Source organism: Carassius gibelio, chromosome B25 (assembly GCF_023724105.1).
Source record: "Carassius gibelio isolate Cgi1373 ecotype wild population from Czech Republic chromosome B25, carGib1.2-hapl.c, whole genome shotgun sequence".
Classification (NCBI taxonomy): Eukaryota; Metazoa; Chordata; class Actinopteri; order Cypriniformes; family Cyprinidae; genus Carassius; species Carassius gibelio.
In genome coordinates, this window is record NC_068420.1 from 16052027 (window position 1) to 16071516 (window position 19490).

A 19490-nucleotide genomic window follows, 5' to 3' on the forward strand; every position below is an offset into this window, starting at 1 on the left:
CATGTTCAGCATCTTATTGACCTTTCCCTCTCCCACGTACACACAGGCTGTTCGAGGAATGTTGGATAATCCCAATGAGCCGGTCAGTGATCTCTCTTATTTTGACTGCATTGAGAGCGTTATGGAGAATTCCAAGGTAAAGAATCCATCACAACATTCCTGAATTCTTTAAAGAAATGTGTTCGTTCCAAATGTTTACACGTCTTGCCATCTGACTGAACAGGTTCTCGGGGAGTCCATGGCTGGAATCTCACAGCATTGTAAGACGGGAAACGTGCCAGCGTTCGGGGATTGTGTGGGTGTGGCGTCCAAAGCGCTGTGTGGGTTGACTGAGGCGGCGGGACAGGTGAGCTTTTGGCTTGATACTCTCCGAGGCGCCTCCCACAATGCATTTGAAACATTATGCTTTAGAAACGCAATTACAAATTCAGTAGCTAACTTTTATCAACAACATTTGATTTAATCGACAACTTGAAAATGCTTTTGTAAAACATTTAGCTTTTGGCAAAATTTCTGAGGCTGAGGGAAATAATGTAAGACAGGGCTTGTTTTTGTAATATAATCTAATATAACATAATGATACAGAGAGAAAATAATAGAGTAAAAGATTCAAAACATAGCTATACTACTATTAGTTATATTTGATTTTTTATATATATTTTATATATATACAACTTCTTATTTCTGTGTGCCTTTGTTTTTCGCCAGGCCTCTTATTTGGTAGGAGTCTCAGACCCCAACAGCCAGTCCGGTCATCAGGGATTGGTCGATCCCATCCAGTTTGCACGAGCCAATCAGGCGATTCAAATGGCCAGCCAGAATCTGGTGGACCCGGCCAGCAGCCCATCCCAGGTGACTGTCTCTTTTAGTATCAAGTTTCATTCTTTCTTTTTTACTTTTCTGGCCATATTCTGATTGGCTTTTTGAATCTCTGTGTCTTGAATTTCCTTATTTTTTTTGTTTGTGTAGGTTTTGTCAGCAGCTACCATTGTTGCAAAGCACACCTCGGCTCTTTGCAACGCCTGTCGTCTGGCATCTTCCAAAACAGCCAATCCTGTAGCCCGGAGACATTTCGTGCAGTCAGCCAAAGAGGTCGCCAATACAACAGCTAATCTTGTCAAAACTATAAAGGTACAACCTTCAATTAATTACCAAAAGATCATTCGGTACCAAAGTTAATTGATAATTGATTGAATCGTGTTCATTAGCATGAAGAACGTGAGCTTGTCTGACAATTTGCAGTTGAAAAAGCTTTATTTATGAGTGAGGATTGAAGTGTTTCAGCAGATGTGATCTCTCTGCTGTGTTTCTCAGGCCTTGGACGGGGATTTCTCAGATGAGAACCGCGAGAGATGCCGAGTGGCCACGACCCCACTGATAGAAGCTGTGGATAATCTCTCCACCTTTGCCTCCAACCCTGAGTTTGCCAGCATTCCTGCGCAGATAAGCCATGAGGTGATGATATACCGAATACCACAATATTTCATTTATAGTTTTTTGTGTGTGTGATTGTGTGGGTACTCCTATTTAGAGCCAAATGATTAATCCTGAACCAAATGAGAAGTACAGACAAATCTAAAAATGCCAAAACAATGCTCTGGGGTTAGGATTTGTCAGACAAACTGTGTAATAGTGGATCTTTCTGCAGGTTACTGCCGATTTGATCAAAAACATTGATTCAATTGATTTCAAACATGGAAGACTGTAATCGGTTTATGAAAATGCTCCATATAAACACCTCAGTCGGAATAAAAATGGCCAAATCGAATGAAATTGTAATCGGTTTGAGAGGGGTGGGATAAACCTTTCTATAAGCCCAACAAAATTAAAATCCTGCCATGTAAACACATTAAACCGATGACTTTGTGGCATTCTGGATTTTAGGGACACTGACACTACAGTAGAAACTGAAATAGTGGAGGCAGAATTTGTTACTTGTGATATAGCAGAATGAGAAAAAAAGTGTACATGTACACAAGGCTATTCAATCAATTACTCAACTGATTTGTTCAAAAAGCAATTACTTTGCAAACATTAAAAAGTATGTTCTATATAGTATGAATTTGTGTAGTATGAACATAATCGGTACATGCTACATCCATCATGTTTTCTGTCGTGTGACCTACCAGCATCAGTTCATTGCTTTACTTCAATTCACAAATATTCTCGGATGCCTGACAAAGTAGGCCTACTTTCTCTTTTTCCACCGTATAGTATTATAGTAGGGAAATATGTAATTTCAGACGCAGCCTGTCTTTATTAATGAGTCATAGAACTGTACACTTGACCAATTTGATTAAAAGCAATGACTCATTACAACAAAACAATTGACTGTCTTTATGAGTGACTCATTAAATTGTTTACTCAACCTATTCCATTTATACAGCAATTAATCAATTGACTGTCTTTATGAGTGAGTCATTGAATCGTTTACCCAACCTATTCCATGTATTCAGCAATTAATCAATTGACTGTCTTTATGAGTGAGTCATTGAATCGTTTACTCAACCTGTTTCATGTATTCAGCAATTAATCAATTTGACTGTCTTTATGAGTGAGTCATTGAATCGTTTACTCAACCTGTTCCATGTATTCAGCAATTAATCAATTGACTGTCTTTATGAGTGAGTCATTGAATCGTTTACTCAACCTGTTCCATGTATTCAGCAATTAATCAATTGACTGTCTTTATGAGTGAGTGATTGAATCGTTTACTCCACCTGTTCCATGTATTCAGCAATTAATCAATTTGACTGTCTTTATGAGTGAGTCATTGAATCGTTTACTCAACCTATTCCATGTATTCAGCAATTAATCAATTGACTGTCTTTATGAGTGAGTCATTGAATCGTTTACTCAACCTATTCCATGTATTCAGCAATTAATCAATTGACTGTCTTTATGAGTGAGTCATTGAATCGTTTACTCCGCCTGTTCCATATATTCAGCAATTAATCAATTGACTGTCTTTATGAGTGAGTCATTGAATCGTTTACTCCGCCTGTTCCATATATTCAGCAATTAATCAATTGACTGTCTTTATGAGTGAGTGATTGAATCGTTTACTCAACCTGTTCCATGTATTCAGCAATTAATCAATTTGACTGTCTTTATGAGTGAGTCATTGAATCGTTTACTCCGCCTGTTCCATATATTCAGCAATTAATCAATTGACTGTCTTTATGAGTGAGTGATTGAATCGTTTACTCAACCTGTTCCATGTATTCAGCAATTAATCAATTGACTGTCTTTATGAGTGAGTGATTGAATCGTTTACTCAACCTATTCCATGTATTCAGCAATTAATCAATTTGACTGTCTTTATGAGTGAGTCATTGAATCATTTACTCCACCTGTTCCATGTATTCAGCAATTAATCAATTGACTGTCTTTATGAGTGAGTGATTGAATCATTTATTAAAATAATTAGTTAAAAAGGACTGATTCATTTAGAAACAAAACAAGTGTTGTTTTTATGAGTGAGTTATTGAATTATTCACTCAAGCAATTCAATCAGGAAAGAAACACAGCGTGGGTTGCTCAGAGACAAGCAAAGGTTGATTTTGTCTTTTTTTTTTACCATCAGTCAATGGTTCCAAAAGTAACTGCAAATATCTTGCATTTTACAAGTATTTCCTTGTAAAATGTGCCTACACTGACTCCGTAAATAACTAGATGACTTCTCTGTCTTTGAAATGTTGCCTGTAATCTTGTGCCAAAACAAAGTGGTTTCTCTCCGTGCACTGACTGTTTGACACTGAACTTCCTCACAGGAAGTCTAAAAGATCAGTGAGTGCAGGAGTTTTGCAAGGTTTTTTTTTTTTTTTTTACCCAAGTCCCTGACAATTTTATCTCCTCAGTCTGTTTCTGGGGTTTGTGGGAGTTTGGTTCTGTTCCTACAGCAGCTTCTTGCATGTTTTTAATCTAGAATTATTTAGGACTGAAAGTGTGTTTGTATGAACATTCCAACAATTTTGGTAATTCATCACTTTTTTGCATTTTATGTTTTTTGATTGATGGGTTATATAACGAATATATATATATATATATATATATATATATATATATATATATATATATATATATATATTATGAACATTGTAAATACATTATAAAACTTTAAGAATTATACAATGAAAAACTTATTTCTTTCCATTCCCAGGGTTCAGCAGCCCAGGAGCCGATCGTTCGGTCAGCCCGTTCAATGCTAGACAGCTCCACCCACTTATTAGAGACCGCCCGCTCTCTCATCCTTAACCCCAAAGACCCGCCCACCTGGTCCATCCTGGCAGGCCATTCCCGCACCGTGTCAGACTCCATCAAGAGCCTCATCACGTCCATCAGGTCAGCAGCATGCAAATAAACACCTGATTCAGCGGTTTGGTGAATGTGAAAAGCTTGCAGCTTCAGTCTCCATCAGGTGATAAATAATAATAATGCGGGTAAAAGATGAGGTTTAATTTCATCTTGTAATAAATAACTGAAGAGCAAGTGTTATTAACAGTAGCAGCTGTTCAGTCCTCAGACATGCTCTCGTTTTCTTCTCAAATCTTACCGCACATGTTACAGCTCCAGGGGGAAGTGATATCTCCAATAAGTAAGCAGTGTAATGGAAAACCAGGGCAAACCAATGAATAGAGAATATTATTATATTAAATTGAAACCTAAAAAGATTTCAGCAAATTAATGTATAAATACATAAAACTCTCATAATAATCATTTAACAATTTCACCGGTGTGTTCGATTTAGTACACTTTTAAATATACAGTATATTTAATAAATACAGTGTGTCTCTGTTTATTATTTGTTGTCTGTTTACTTATATGATAATATTTTGTTTAAATCTAGTTTTTAATTAGACACACTAAAGTTTGGCATCAATAAGATCAGCTTTATTGAACATAAAAATGTTTTATTCAGGAAGGATGCGTTAAATTGATCAAACGTGACAGTAATGACATTCATAATGTTCTCAAATCTCAATTAAATGCTGTTCTTTTTGTTTCTGTTCATAAGATATATCTTTTTAAAAAAATTAAAAAATATTACTGAGTATTAAAAATGTTAATGTGTTTAATAATCAATTAACCAACATATAGCCTTTTCTTTCTTTCTTTCTTTCATTCATTGTTTTCCTTTATTTTACAAAATCGCTTGTGCTTTAATTCAGTTAACAGTGACCATAAACATATATATATATATATATATATATATATATATATATATATATATATTTATTTATTTTCATAGATGCAGGACTTTTTAAGCTTTTATCAAAACCTCTGAAACAACCATAATATTTACTGAATATGGTTGTTTCAGAGGTTTTGATAAAAGCTTAAAAAGTCATGCATCTATGAAAATAAATAATTAACAGTAATAATAACAAATAAACACACTAGTTTACATTTAATATTTTTCTTTTCCAGAAGCCGACAGTAGTTGTACAGTAGGTCTGTTTTTTTCTGAAGGGTTGATTCGAAGACTCTGTAAATAATAGCTAAATAACAGACTGTGTCTGGTGTCACTGGGTTGTATTTTGCAGTAAGTGACTCTTTGTGGGTTTCTCTCTCCACTGAGAGCACTGAGGTTGATTGATGTAGCTTGAGGAGACTGAACACACATCAGACACTCATCAATGCTCCTGCACGGAGAGTATACAGACGACCTGATCTGAGAGCAGTGACGGTGTCTTCTCGACTGTAACGCTCTCAGCAGAAGCAGGAACAGCGGCTCGGCACGCTGCCCATCTGGCTGCCCTCCACACACTGTCCTCCCAGATCAACCAATCAGAGCTGGAGCTCAGCCAGCCCTGTGTGTGTGTGTGAAAGAGAGAGAGCAAAAACACCCACGTCTGAACTGACTTTCCTGTTTTCTGAAACTGTAATGTACAATAACTGGATTGAGTTGAAAAATCGAATTCAGTTAAGCTGAAAAACAGCCCACGGCAACCCTGTAGCAAGATCGTCTCCTCTGTTGTGACAGGGACAAGGCCCCTGGGCAGCGGGAGTGTGACCAGTCCATCGACAGCATCAACAAGAGCATCAGGGACATCGAGCAGGTGTCCCTCGCCGCCGTGGGTCAGAGTCTGCCGCGCAGAGACGACATCTCTCTGGAGGTACACCAATAACACCTGTCTGTGTCAAAACCTGCCAGCACTCTATAGTAACATTACGTTTCATTAATGTTGCTCTGGTACACTCTTACTTTCTATTAGGTCTACAACAGCTTGTGTTGTGACATCAAGTGTTATGAATCTATGGAGGGCTAGGAGTGCTGCTTAAAAAAACAAAACATTACAAATTAAATGAATCATCAGTGCATTTATTTACAAATTAAAATGTAAGTACATAAAATTTTTCAACTACAAATTTAACAAATAAATAGACATATGCATGAATTTTTTTTGTAAAAAGTACATTTTGAAATAGAACATTTATATAGCATTGTATAAATGCTATGCACTGCCATGTTGTTCAAAAAAATTGAAGTTCAAATATGGGAGCAGCTAATGAACTTTCAACTGGATTTTAAGACACACACCTATAAAATGTTGCATTTAAAATTTTCATTGAACTACATTTTTAAACAATTACACTTTTTTTAAATCTATTTATTTGCTAGTTTTACAAGTAATTTCTTTACTTTAAGCCTCCAGTTCTCCATATCATAGATTCAGTGTTATTTTAGCATTATTTAAATACTTCTATAATATTCATAATTTGTAGTAGTTGTCAGTTTTTAATTGTTTTAGTTTTATTTAACAATAACAGCCCTTTTTTGATTTGTATCAAAATGCCTTTCGGGGAATAATAATTGTGTATTTTAGTTTGTTAAAAAACAGAGTTTTTGTTAAAGTTTTTTTACTGGTGATAATGTTAGTATTATTGTTAGAGAGGGCAATGTTGTTCCTTTTTCCATTTAATATCTCAACTATGCATTGTAATATAGTTTTTATGACCAATTTCACCCTCTGAATCAAGCAGATTTATTGTACCTTTAATAGTTTAATAATTTGATACCGTGTCTTTAAAAGTCACAACTAGTAACTCTTACCTGCAACTTTTGCCTCAGTAAACTCCTAATTTGCTGTGTATTAATAGTTAATAATGTTGTTGCCAAATTTAGCTGTGGGATAAGTTTAAAGGGATACTCCACCCCAAAATGAAAATTTTGTCATATTATTGTCATTAATCACTTACCCCCATGTCGTTCCAAACCTGTAAAAACTCAGTTCATCTTCGGAACAAAATGTAAGATATTTTGGATGAAAACCAGGAGGCTTGTGACTGTCCCGTAGACTGCCAAGTAAATAAAAGTGTTGTGGTCCAGAAAAGGTATGAAAAGTCATCGTCAGAATACTCCATCCGCCATTAAACATGCAATCTGGGTTATATGAAGCGACGGGAACACTTTTTGTAAGCGAAGAAAACAAAAATAACGACTTTATTCAATAATACCTTTGTCAACTGTCTGCTGTGCTGTGTATGCTCTTCTCTGTCTTCCTTGGCACAAGGATTTAGCTTTGATTTGTAATAAAACTGCGCATCCTTGTGGCGCGGAGGACACAGAAGAGCACACGGAGCACGGTGATATTGCACATCTGATGGCAGATGGACTATTCTGACGATGACTTTTCATACCTTTTCTGGACCTTGACACCGTTATTTACCTGGCAGTCTATGGGACAGTCACAAGCCTCCTGGTATTCATCCAAAATATCTTAAATTGTGTAGAAGAACGGAGCTTTTACGGGTTTGGAACGACATGGGGGTAAGTGATTAATAACCACATTTTCATTTTGGGGTGAAGTAACCCTTTAAGTGATCTAAAATATCTAAGGCAAAATAAGGCATCTCTATGTCTCTAATAAAAAGCCAATATGCTAGTAACATATTTTTTATATTATATACCCACTTTAACCTTGGTGTGCCAGTATTATTTTAGTATTTTACCATTTTGGTGATTCTGCTCCCATCAGGCTTTGCAGGAGCAGCTGACGTCGGCCGTGCAGGAGATCGGCCACCTCATCGACCCCATCTCCACTGCAGCGCGAGGGGAAGCCGCTCAACTCGGACACAAGGTAACGGACACACTTTAAATGTGGAACGGCAAATAATGTAGCCAAATACGAAATGTTCCTGGATCAACAACCTTCTTCATACTTTCATATATTACGTCTTTTTTTGTGCAAATCACACAGTGCCACTTGAGCAAACAAAGTTTATTGATCACATTATGACAGCATGTCTAAAAACAGGTTTTAATTAAATCCGGCTTTGTTTGTTGCAGTGAGACTGATGCCTGCTGTCTGTAGTGTTTGTCAGCTTGTCGTTCCAATAAATAGCTGGAGAATAAAGAAGTTGTATGAGTTCACTCTATACATCGCTCTTGCCTGAAATATACACAGGAAACTATGTTTGCATGCCAGATAGTCCTAACACGTGTGTGTTTTTCCCAGGTGACTCAGTTAGCGAGCTACTTCGAGCCAGCGATTGTGGCGTCGGTGGGACTGGCGTCTAAACATGCCGACCACCAGCAGCAGATGAACATACTGGATCAAACCAAAACCCTGTTTGAATCTGCTCTACAGATGCTCTACGCTGCCAAAGAGGGCGGAGGAAACCCTAAGGTACGACCCATGGGAAGAACAACACATGGGGGGGTTTATGAAAAAAGCTTGATGTTCTGAAACCACCTGCAGCATCCGACGACACATTCCCAGAGCTTCAGACGTTTGTCATCTGTATGTTAATGAAGTGGTGCTAATGGGTCTACATTGGCCATCTTTATCCCATCAGCCACCATTTTCTTTGGGTTTTTGTAGGCGACCCACACCCATGATGCCATAGCTGAAGCGGCCCAGTTGATGAAGGAGGCAGTTGATGACATCATGGTGACCCTAAACGAAGCGGCCAGTGAGGGCGGGATGGTGGGCGGCATGGTGGAGTCCATCGCTGAGTCCATTGGAAGGGTTAGTGACTCCACACTGAAAATTAGTGGATGACTGTGTTTCCAAGTCTAATATATAATTTATTTTTATAATATCAAAAAAGTCCATATAATGATAATAATAATCCTTAACATTTTTGTAATCCTACTATTACTATTTTTTTTTTATGATGATGAGGATGATTAACATGAACAATAAGTGTAAAGAGAACCAAAAAATACAAAAAAAGAACAGTTTGACCCATTCAGACATTAAAAATATATTATAGATTATTTATTTATAAATTTTGGTGCCAGACATAAAAAGGAAGTCATTATTTACTCTCAAATTTCACCTGCATTTGTATATCATAAACACTTAAATATAGAAACATAAATTCATTCACAGTCTTATTTAGTCAGATATATTTAAATGTGTTTGTGTTTTTGTAATGGCTACTAAATGGTTTAATCAGCGTTTATATATAATATTTCTAAAATTATTTTAAATCTTGAAAGCAGTAATGCTATTGACAAATACTAATAATATCAAAAAAATAAATACTTAAAAAAAAAAATTGTTTTTAAACAACTGCGTTGAGTGCCATTTACATGTTTGCGCAATTTTGTATTTGTATTTTTTATTTTAGTGTTGATTATTAAAAATGGATAGTAATTAAATTTAAGTTTGGGCTCTGGTGTTAATTGTAACCTTATAGTAGGGCTAATGTAAAAGGGCTCTCTATAGATTAGAGCAGAGGTAGATTTTTATAGATTTCTATTTTTATGAGGTACATTTAAAAAACATTTTAATTCTAATCAAATTAATTTAAAGAAATAGTAATTTGTTCAGTAAAACATAGTTTAATAAAAAAACACCCCCTTTATATGTGTGTGTGTGTGTGTGTGTGTTTAATAATTTATAATAAAAAAAATCGATTTTTTTTTTATTTAAATTCCCCTTTTTATTAAAATCTATTCTTTTTGTAGAATGCTTTCTGATCAAAGGCACCTCTAGCTGGCACTCGTATGTTAATGTGCCACAGATACTACAGCTGCCTCTCGATCTCATTATTAGACTGAATTGGCACAACATCTCCATTTATCAGCTCTGGATGCACGCAATCTTTCATTATTCTGTCATGACTCACGCTGGAAGACAATGGCAGCCAATTGAATATCTGCACTCTGATCATTTTCTGCGGGAATGATCGCAGCGTCGTGCATATGAATCACGCAAAGATGGTAATTTGTATTAGGACTGGATCCAGCTTTACATCACTGTTATTCGGGGTCTCTTTACTTCGCAGATGGATGAAGGTACACCGCCAGAGCCTGACGGCACTTTTGTGGATTACCAGACCACCATGGTGAAGTTTTCAAAAGCCATCGCCATTACTGCACAGGAAATGGTGAGGACGCTCACTTAAAACGCTTCAACATCTTTAGTCTCTGTATCCCAGCTTATGCTTCTGTTATGTGACCCTAGATGACGAAGTCAGTGACCTGTCCGGAGGAGCTGGGTGGACTGGCGTCTCAGGTGACGGTGGATTACAGCCAGCTGGCACAACAAGGCCGTCTGGCAGCTGCCACTGCTGAGCTAGAGGAGGTGAGGATCAGTGCAGCAAGTGTGTCTCTAGCCCCACAGGAGCATTGATCTGAGAAATGCACATTTACAGACACGCTAATGGACGCGCAGATGGCCTAACCCTCACATAAACTCCAGACTTAAGGAAACAGATCACTGATTGTTCTTCTGTGAAACACAAAAGCAGGCCTTTGGAAGTCAAGAATGCTCTTTAACATACTGTGCAATGAAACGATGAACTATTTGGGGTGGGGAAGACCCTAAATGTCATAAATGTTTTATATGACTTGTGCACAATATTATTATATAGGCCTGCATTTTGACAAAAAAAATGCATTATATTACCTAATTTGATAAGACTGAGTTCAAAAATATAAATAAAAACTTTAATTCACAGGGGTTTTTTTTCACTAAATAAGAATAACATTTTTCATTTATCAAAATTAACGCACTTCTCAACACCAGAAGGTTCCATTTTAAAGACAAAATGAAGTATTCAAACTGACTTATCTGCACATACATGTATATATTTAAGAAAAATGTTATTTTTATATATTAAATATATTTATATATAATATAAATTATATGAATACAAATATACAGTATGAATGTAAATACGTGTACATACTTTCAAAATATACACTTATATATTTATACATACATTTATATATAAATAATAAATATATACTGTACACACACATATATTATCTAATCAAACTTGTTTATTTTGGATGCAGTTAATAGCGATAAATCATTTGACACTAACAATTCTTAATAGTTTTAGATGTATTAATATATAAGGAAAATAAGTGTAGAAAAACTAAAAGGAAATAAATAAAGTAATTGTTCATTAAAATAAAGTTAATATACTTTTGTTCTAACAGAAAGTTAATGTAAAAATCTTTTAAACCATCTTATTGGCACTAGTGTACTATAATCAAATTTCTGAAGCCATTCGATAGATTTGTGTGAGAAATAGATAAATTAGTGCTAGGGTATTTTCTGAAAACTTAATAATTATTCACTCTGAAATCTCATCCACAATAGTGTATCATAAGCACTGAAATATAAGAAAAATAAACTTATTCACACCTTCCTATTTAGTGATTTAGTGCAAAAACATGCAACTTGGTCAGTGTAGTATACTGTAGCTAACCTTATACTTCCATTTTGCATGGTGTTAATCCTGTGAACAAAGGTGCGAATATCAGCCGATACATTTCACACCTTTGCTCTCTTCACTTTAAAAAAAAAAACACATGGACGCAGTAGCCACCAGCTCTCTTCACTATCTTTTTTTCACATAAGCGGCTGATACTGTTACCATAGCAGCCGTGCACCCCCACAAGCATTAAAAGCCCGTTGTGATATTCATAATGAAGAGCCACCCACCCATGGATCTGTGTGTCAGGTAATGAACATACAGTGCTTTCGGGCCCCCTCAAAGGCCGTCACAATCACTTCTTAATTATTGGATAGAGCTTGGTTGAACGGAGGCAGTGGCTTTTAGAGCCGTCACAGAGCACGAATACATTCAGATTCAGAGCCAGATTCACTCTGACTTGGACGCCAGCTCACTCTTTCTTAGACTTGATATCATGGCTGTTTCTAGGTGGGATCTCAGATCAAGACTCGGGTGCAGGAGTTGGGTCACGGCTGCATCTATCTGGTCCAGAAGGCCGGAGCCCTGCAGATGAGCCCGACGGACAGTTTCACCAAGAGAGAGCTGATCGAGTACGCCCGCGCCGTCACAGAGAAGGTAGGCTCGCTCGGGACCACGGGACGCCGTTTCTTCTGTGTAGTTTGCTGCATTACTTTTTGTTTCTATTAACTTTTTACCACGGTATTAGAAAATAATTTTGTTTTTAAAGCCTCTTCTGACTGCACTTATGTAAAACTTATGTAGAGGTATGCTGCACTTGCTAAGGCTCATATTTACATAGAAAATTATATTGAAACTAATATTGAGACCAGAATATCATACGGACATTATAGGGGGTGATACCACCCACAACGCCTTAGTAATAACATAGCAATTACCTAAGACACTTAAGCATCACTTTGGAAACCACCAAAACACCCTAAAAATAGCATAGCAACACCCTGTTGATTACTGACAACACCATAGTAATAGCATATAAACACCTATGCTACCACCCACAACACCCTAACATCACACTGGCAACTAGAGGTCGACCGATATATCGGGCCGATATTTGTAAATTTTTTATATATCGGCATCGGCCGATATCCGTGTTTAGTAGCGCCGATTTAAAGTCAGGCATGTCGACGGGCACCCGTGTTATTGGTGCACTGGAAAGTGCTGCTGCCACATATGAAGGACCCCAAGCCAAAACTTTTGGAAGATTCAACAACAGTCCTGGGAGATAAAGGTAGTCAGAGAATTTCACTCTGTAAATGGGGTGGAGAAGTTGGCAGCTCTCACACACACTCCAGCGTTACTCCGCCTCGTTCACAGACAGCACCGCGCTCAGAGAGACAGCTGTCCTGGAGCGGCCCAGAACGGTGAATAACATTTGTTCGGAGCCATGGTTTGATGCAGACAATAGTTTAAATTAACGATCAATTAATAACCTTAATGCTTAATGCTGCAGTGGTATTATGTGCAAAAGCCACTTGGGAAAAAAGCTTTCTCACCCGAATTAAAGGGGTTTTAGTATGAATAAAATGCTAGTAGCAGGACTGTAAAATGAATAGATGTGATTATGATCATTTGATAAAATGAAGAGAGCGCGCCATACGTTGGAGATCATTTTACTTTGCAGACTGTTTCCCGTCAAGGAGACCGCTGAATGCGCCTCTTTAAATGGTTTCGTGGTGTTCGTTGTTGTATTTTAAAATGCAACTGTAATGTTTTCAAATGACACTATAGTATTAAAAATAAAATGATCCCAAACGTGACTGTGGCGCTTGTGGCTGTGCTGCGCAGTCAGTGAACAGCTTTTTTAACATCAAACATTTTATGCAAGTATTATGACCAGTACTTTATTTGATCCTGTTCTGCAAAATGTTTTAATTGTTTTAAAAAAAAATCTGATTTTTTTTTTGGTTAACTTTGGATACATTTTTTATTTTAATACGGTGCAGTGCACAAAATTAAGATTCGAGAAATGGTTCAAGTCAGTGCTCAATAAATGATGGTTAGTTTAGAAATGTTGTGCATCCACTTATTATTAGTGTGACATTTTAGAATACAAATGAAGGGGAAAACTTCAAGATATCGGCCCTAAAAATCGGCAGCACATATCGGCCATCGGCTGACCCTGACCTCTAAACATCGGCATCGGCTAAAGAAAAACCCATATCAGCAATCTCTACTGGCAACCACCAACAACACCCTAAAAAACATAGCAACACCCCTGTTGTGCAGTCACAACAGCCTTCCAATCACATAGCACCACCCTGTCGACTACCCATAACAACCTAACAACATAGACAGTTAAACACTGTAGCAACCACCGTTATTGCCCTAGAAAATATTATTGATACCCACTACAACAATCACAATGCAACACTTTAAATGACCACAACACTCTAGCAACCACATAGCTACAATACTTTAGAAAAGCAACACCTGTGCAACCACACACAACACCCTAGTCATCATATAACGGCACTCTTCCAGCTAAACTTGCTACATGATATCAACAGTATAACAACAGCCATAGAACCAGCAGCAACACTGTAGAAACTGCATAGCAATGCCCTGGCAAACACTCACGCTCAGACAGACACAATGAGAGTCTCCTGCTTATTTTTAGTGACTGCACTTTTCATTTTTGTGTTCCAGCTGTTTTGCTACTGTTGTTGGAATGAATGCCGGAAGCCCCAGTTGGGACTGTATACAGTAGATGACATTTGTCAGTGTGTCAAATTGTCTTTGATTACATCTCAGTAGCTGGAGTCGGTCTGTCCCGCTGTGCTGGTGCTGTGACCCCTCACTGCTTTAAATGAGCTCTGTTAAATGTGTCCACGCCCCCCACCGGCCCCATTCAGTTCAAACCTCAGCTCTCCCTGCAGTCATCTCTGTATTAAACGTGAATAGAGATGTTGCATTCGAATCCCTCCTTATTGCTTTTCATTGTCTATTGTAATTGTAAATAAGTTGTCAAAAGGATACTTCATATAATTGCTTGATTTAAATAATTTAAATTGTTTCATGTATAATAATATTTATAAATAATAATGTTGGTACATTTTTATATATAATAATTTTAATAGTACTTAGAAATGCATAATTTATTGTTATATTTTTAATAAAAAGTATAATATTTTTTGAATATTATAATTTTAAAATTTTTAATTTTTAATAAAAATCATAATATTTTTACTTTATAAAACAATTTCTCTTTATAAATATATGTATTTCTTATTAAATTTTTAATTATATTTTTTTTATATACAAGACATTCTTAAATTATTGTTATTATATATCAATATTATCATATTTGTATATTTATTGTCAATTTATCTAAATATTGTTATCTATTTCTGTCGTCTATTTAAATTATGTAATTATATTAAACAATCTTTTAAATCTGTTTATTTATAATTATAATACAATACAACGTATGTAATATATGTATTTCTAATTGAACTATTTAAATTATATAACAATCAAAACCTTACAAAAATATTATTGTTGTTATTATTTGTGCGAATAAAAAAACTGTAATTTTAATGTTAATATATTTAATAGATTGAATAAAATAGATGAAAAGTTATTAATTTTGTTATTAATGCTGAAGTAAAGTGCTATAGGCTTGGAAAACTGTCCCAGCTCTGCCTATGGAGTTTATAATGAAGTGTGATCCACTCTCTCCTGCAGGTGTCCATGGTGTTATCAGCGCTGCAGGCTGGTAATAAAGGAACTCAGGCCTGCATAACTGCAGCCAGTTCTGTCTCCGGCATCATTGCTGATCTGGACACAACCATCATGTTCGCCTCTGCCGGCACCCTGAATGCAGAGAACGAAGAGTCTTTCGCAGACCACAGGTAAGACCTAGTGGAACATAGCAGTTTCAGCATCTCATACATAAAATGTCAAATGTTTGCTTTATTAACATCAGCATAATCTTGGGTGTCTCATTGAGTTACCTGAAGCCTATTTGTTCCTGCACACTTCAGAGAGAACATATTGAAAACCGCTAAAGCTTTGGTCGAGGACACCAAGCTGCTTGTGTCTGGTGCTGCATCGAGCCAGGACAAACTAGCCCAGGCGGCCCAGTCCTCTGCCAAAACCATCACACAGCTCACTGACGTGGTCAAACTGGGCGCTGCGAGCATGGGATCAGAGGACCCTGAGACACAGGTGCGTGTTTCACGGTTATAATCTGTCATAATATTTTCACGGCACCAAAATTTCAGACATTACCCAATGCCCAGTGTGTTCTAATTCTGTCTGCGCCTATATTTTTATCCTGGACTATATTTATCCTTTTTTAACCCCTGACAGAGAGTGTAATGAGAATATCATTAGCTCATTAGATTCTCAAATCTCGACATTTGGGTGCAGACACTCTCTGACTCACTCTAACAGCCAGTGGCATGTATCATGACACATCTTTGCCCAAAATCTAAATTACCAGTTGAGGATTAAAAAAATCATAATTTATTGTATGGTATTATGTAAGTGGTTCTGATATAGAACTGCACCCCTGGAGGAGTGCAATGCATTATGGGAGTGGATAAAGCCAGTGGCATATCATGACTAAAGGTGGTTGTTATAAAGTCTTCTCTCTCTATATCTCTTTCAGGTTGTACTGATAAATGCAATCAGAGATGTCGCTAAAGCTTTGGCTGAGCTGATTAGTGCCACTAAATGTGCCGCGGGCAAAGCAGCCGACGATCCGTCCATGTATCAGCTGAAAAGTGCCGCCAAGGTATGGTTGGTTGAAGAATGTCGTGTGCATGTCTGTAAGTTCCTGTTTGTAAGAAAGCCATTATGTGTCTTAGTGAGGATCATATCTTATTCTGATGACTATCCCTGTGTGTGTGTGTGTGTGTGTACACCTGTCTAACAGCTGGCTCTGTCTCTCATTTTCTTGGCTGGGTGCTGTCTCCTTTAGCTGTCATCTTGGTGTGTGGCCACAAATCAAACCCTATCTTACAGTGATCATAGTGTGTATGTGAGTGACTCAGTGGCCACGCAGCAGGGTACAGAACCAAGCTGTGTGTGTGTGTATGCAGCATAAGGACTGCTTCCTTCCCTTCTCTTCCTTTTTCTGTCTTCTCTCCCAATGCCAGGTATGATCTGCTACATGGCAATACGTATTAATTTTGTAAAGCTAATTGAAAGAAAATTACATCGGCACTCGTTTCTGCAGTTATTCTGTGGATCAGTGCATACTGTTTATCATGTGAAGTGAATAGAACTATATATAGGCTTGTTTAAACAGAAAATGAGCACTTTCTAATCCCTTAATTATTCACCTGGTGCTGTTTAACCTCTTGGATTAACTTCCACATACATGCAACATGATATGTTTTATTTAACATACTGAAATAATGAAGTGTTATGCAGTTGTGACCTTAATGGAAATATTTTTACATTCTTCCAACATATGGTGACTTCAGTTCCTCTGAGATTTTGCTTTAGACATAGTATATGCTAGTTTATTCAGTGTGTGTTGAAAGTAGTCATGGCATCCCTCAGGGCTTTGTCTTAGGCCCTCTTTTGTTTTTAAGGTTTCCTTCTTTTTTCTTTTGTGTTTAAACGTTGCATAATGCAAGATTTATAATCCATTACAGACATCAGCTGTGGTCCATTAAAAGGTCCCGTTTGATCACCTGACTATATGCTGATGTTTTGATGTATGATTTACAGGAGATTTGAATTTTTACCTTAAAATAAACATTATCTGGTTGACCTGTCTTATATTTCACTGAACTGTTCGATTTAGCTGTTCTTGTCGTAGTATTGCATCTGACCATATTTCATTATCTTAGGTGTAAAACTGGCCACAAAACTGTTGTCTAGTTGAGTGCACGTATGCTGTGATCAATAAAGCAGTAAACAAGAGTCCCAAGCCAGTCCGAGACTTTGACTTCCCTATGTTTTACAGGTGATGGTGACGAACGTGACCTCTCTGCTGAAAACTGTGAAAGCGGTGGAAGATGAGGCCACTCGCGGGACGAGGGCTCTTGAAGCCACTATTGAGTGCATCAAACAGGAACTCACTGTACGGAACTTTCTTTGTTTGAATATTAAAATATTCCAAGAGATAATGTGCTTTCCACACTTGAAAAAATAGTCCCTTAAAAGGGAACATACAGTCATTATTTTTTCACCCTCATGCTGTTCCAAATCTGAATGACTCTCTTTTCTGGAACACAAAAGAAGATATTTTAAAAGTCAATGGGATCTAAACAACATTGTATGGATAAAACAAAACAGAGACATTTGTCAAATTGCCATCTTCTATTCTTTTAAGCACTTGGAAATAGTTAGTACATGTCATGCTCATTTTGATTTTAATTAAGATGCTAATACAATCAACTTGTATTACAATCTGGCTGTGAAATAGTAACAATTAGGTCCAGCCTAATTAATTTTAGCCCAGACAGAGTTAAAAACTCATCCATCTGTAATATGTACTGGTAATACAGAATAATACACCATGCGAGTGTTTGCCTGTTCTCCACCTACTCCTCGTTCTCCTTCTCCCATGAGCATCCCTACTCCACTTATCACAGGCCGTGTGACAGATTGAAATAGTGGTACAGGAAGGCAAGAGATTTATCTTTTGATTTAATGCTCCTGTTATCAGATGCCCATCAGGACTTTAGGAAATCCTGATGACATTACTGTATTAGTGCACAGAAAATCGTCCCTGGTAATGTGACCGATTCAAAAAATGTACGATTCACTTAAGATCTGTAGATGTTATTTCTGTTATTCATCAAATATTTCTTAATTTCCCCGACTGTTGCATAATCTGCTTTCCAGTTTTTCCAGTCCAAGGACGTTCCGGAGAAATCTACCACCCCGGAAGAGTTCATCCGCATGACCAAGGGCATCACCGTTGCAACAGCCAAAGCGGTGGCAGCAGGCAACTCTGCTCAGCAGGAGGACGTGATATCCACTGCCAACCTGAGCCGCAAAGCCATCTCCGACATGCTGACCACCTGCAAGGTGCTTATCCACCATCACACGGACATATGCCCTTTCACACAAACACAATCTCACCGTATGCTGACCAACTGTAACACTTGAATTCCAACAAAATGTGTTTATGTACACTCTTCATGATGTGCAATGAATGCCGTTTGCTCTATTTCTCAATGTCATTTGGCACTAACCTACTTTTGCCTCCTAAATTATGCCCTCTAGTGTCTTCATGATGTATTGCAGTTCCCTCATTCCACACATCCTTATAAAGCTAGAGATTTTTCCCTCAAAATCCCCAAAATCTGCAGATTCCATCCGGAGCTAATCATCAAGTACTATAAATGTGTGTTTGTGTCTTGCAGCAAGCCGCGTACCACCCAGAAGTGAGCGAGGATGTGAGGAATAAAGCTCTGCTCTACGGCATCGAGTGCACCACCGGATACATCGACTTGCTCGAACACGTCCTGCTCGTGAGTGGGCGCGCAGACAGCTTTTACAGGATGTGTTTGTGCTTGGGTTTCTGTGATTAACCTCAAGTGTTTACTCCACACAGGTCCTGCAGAAACCCACAGCCGAACAGAAACAGCAGTTGGCCGTGCTGTCCAAGAAAGTGGCGGGCTCAGTCACAGAGCTCATCCAGACTGCTGAAGCCATGAAAGGTGAGCACGCACAAAATGATATGCTACAGTAATTAAAATTTTTGCATTTTTTGGTCCCAAAGTATTTGCCTTTATTGAATATTGATGGAGAAACACAATCCTTAATATTCTGAAAAACTGATAAAAACTGACAAAAACAAGTTCAAACAGATATCTTGATGTATTTTGATATGAGAGAGC

General features: G+C 37.4%; 1 protein-coding gene across 2 annotated transcripts in view; it reads left to right on the forward strand.

Annotated features, from left to right (window-relative positions):
- Positions 1 to 19490, forward strand: part of tln2b (talin 2b) — a 159830-nt gene that overhangs the window by 131221 nt on the left and 9119 nt on the right. For both annotated transcript variants that reach the window (XM_052597186.1, XM_052597187.1), the window contains 20 exons: positions 47 to 136; positions 224 to 346; positions 709 to 852; positions 970 to 1131; positions 1315 to 1455; positions 4163 to 4344; positions 5987 to 6119; positions 7983 to 8084; positions 8463 to 8633; positions 8829 to 8975; positions 10243 to 10344; positions 10422 to 10541; positions 12133 to 12279; positions 15370 to 15536; positions 15669 to 15852; positions 16298 to 16423; positions 17606 to 17722; positions 18490 to 18675; positions 19014 to 19121; positions 19205 to 19310. In XM_052597186.1, the coding sequence (XP_052453146.1) occupies positions 47 to 136; positions 224 to 346; positions 709 to 852; positions 970 to 1131; positions 1315 to 1455; positions 4163 to 4344; positions 5987 to 6119; positions 7983 to 8084; positions 8463 to 8633; positions 8829 to 8975; positions 10243 to 10344; positions 10422 to 10541; positions 12133 to 12279; positions 15370 to 15536; positions 15669 to 15852; positions 16298 to 16423; positions 17606 to 17722; positions 18490 to 18675; positions 19014 to 19121; positions 19205 to 19310 (2758 nt within the window). The remainder of the gene's footprint in view (positions 1 to 46; positions 137 to 223; positions 347 to 708; positions 853 to 969; positions 1132 to 1314; positions 1456 to 4162; positions 4345 to 5986; positions 6120 to 7982; positions 8085 to 8462; positions 8634 to 8828; positions 8976 to 10242; positions 10345 to 10421; positions 10542 to 12132; positions 12280 to 15369; positions 15537 to 15668; positions 15853 to 16297; positions 16424 to 17605; positions 17723 to 18489; positions 18676 to 19013; positions 19122 to 19204; positions 19311 to 19490) is intronic.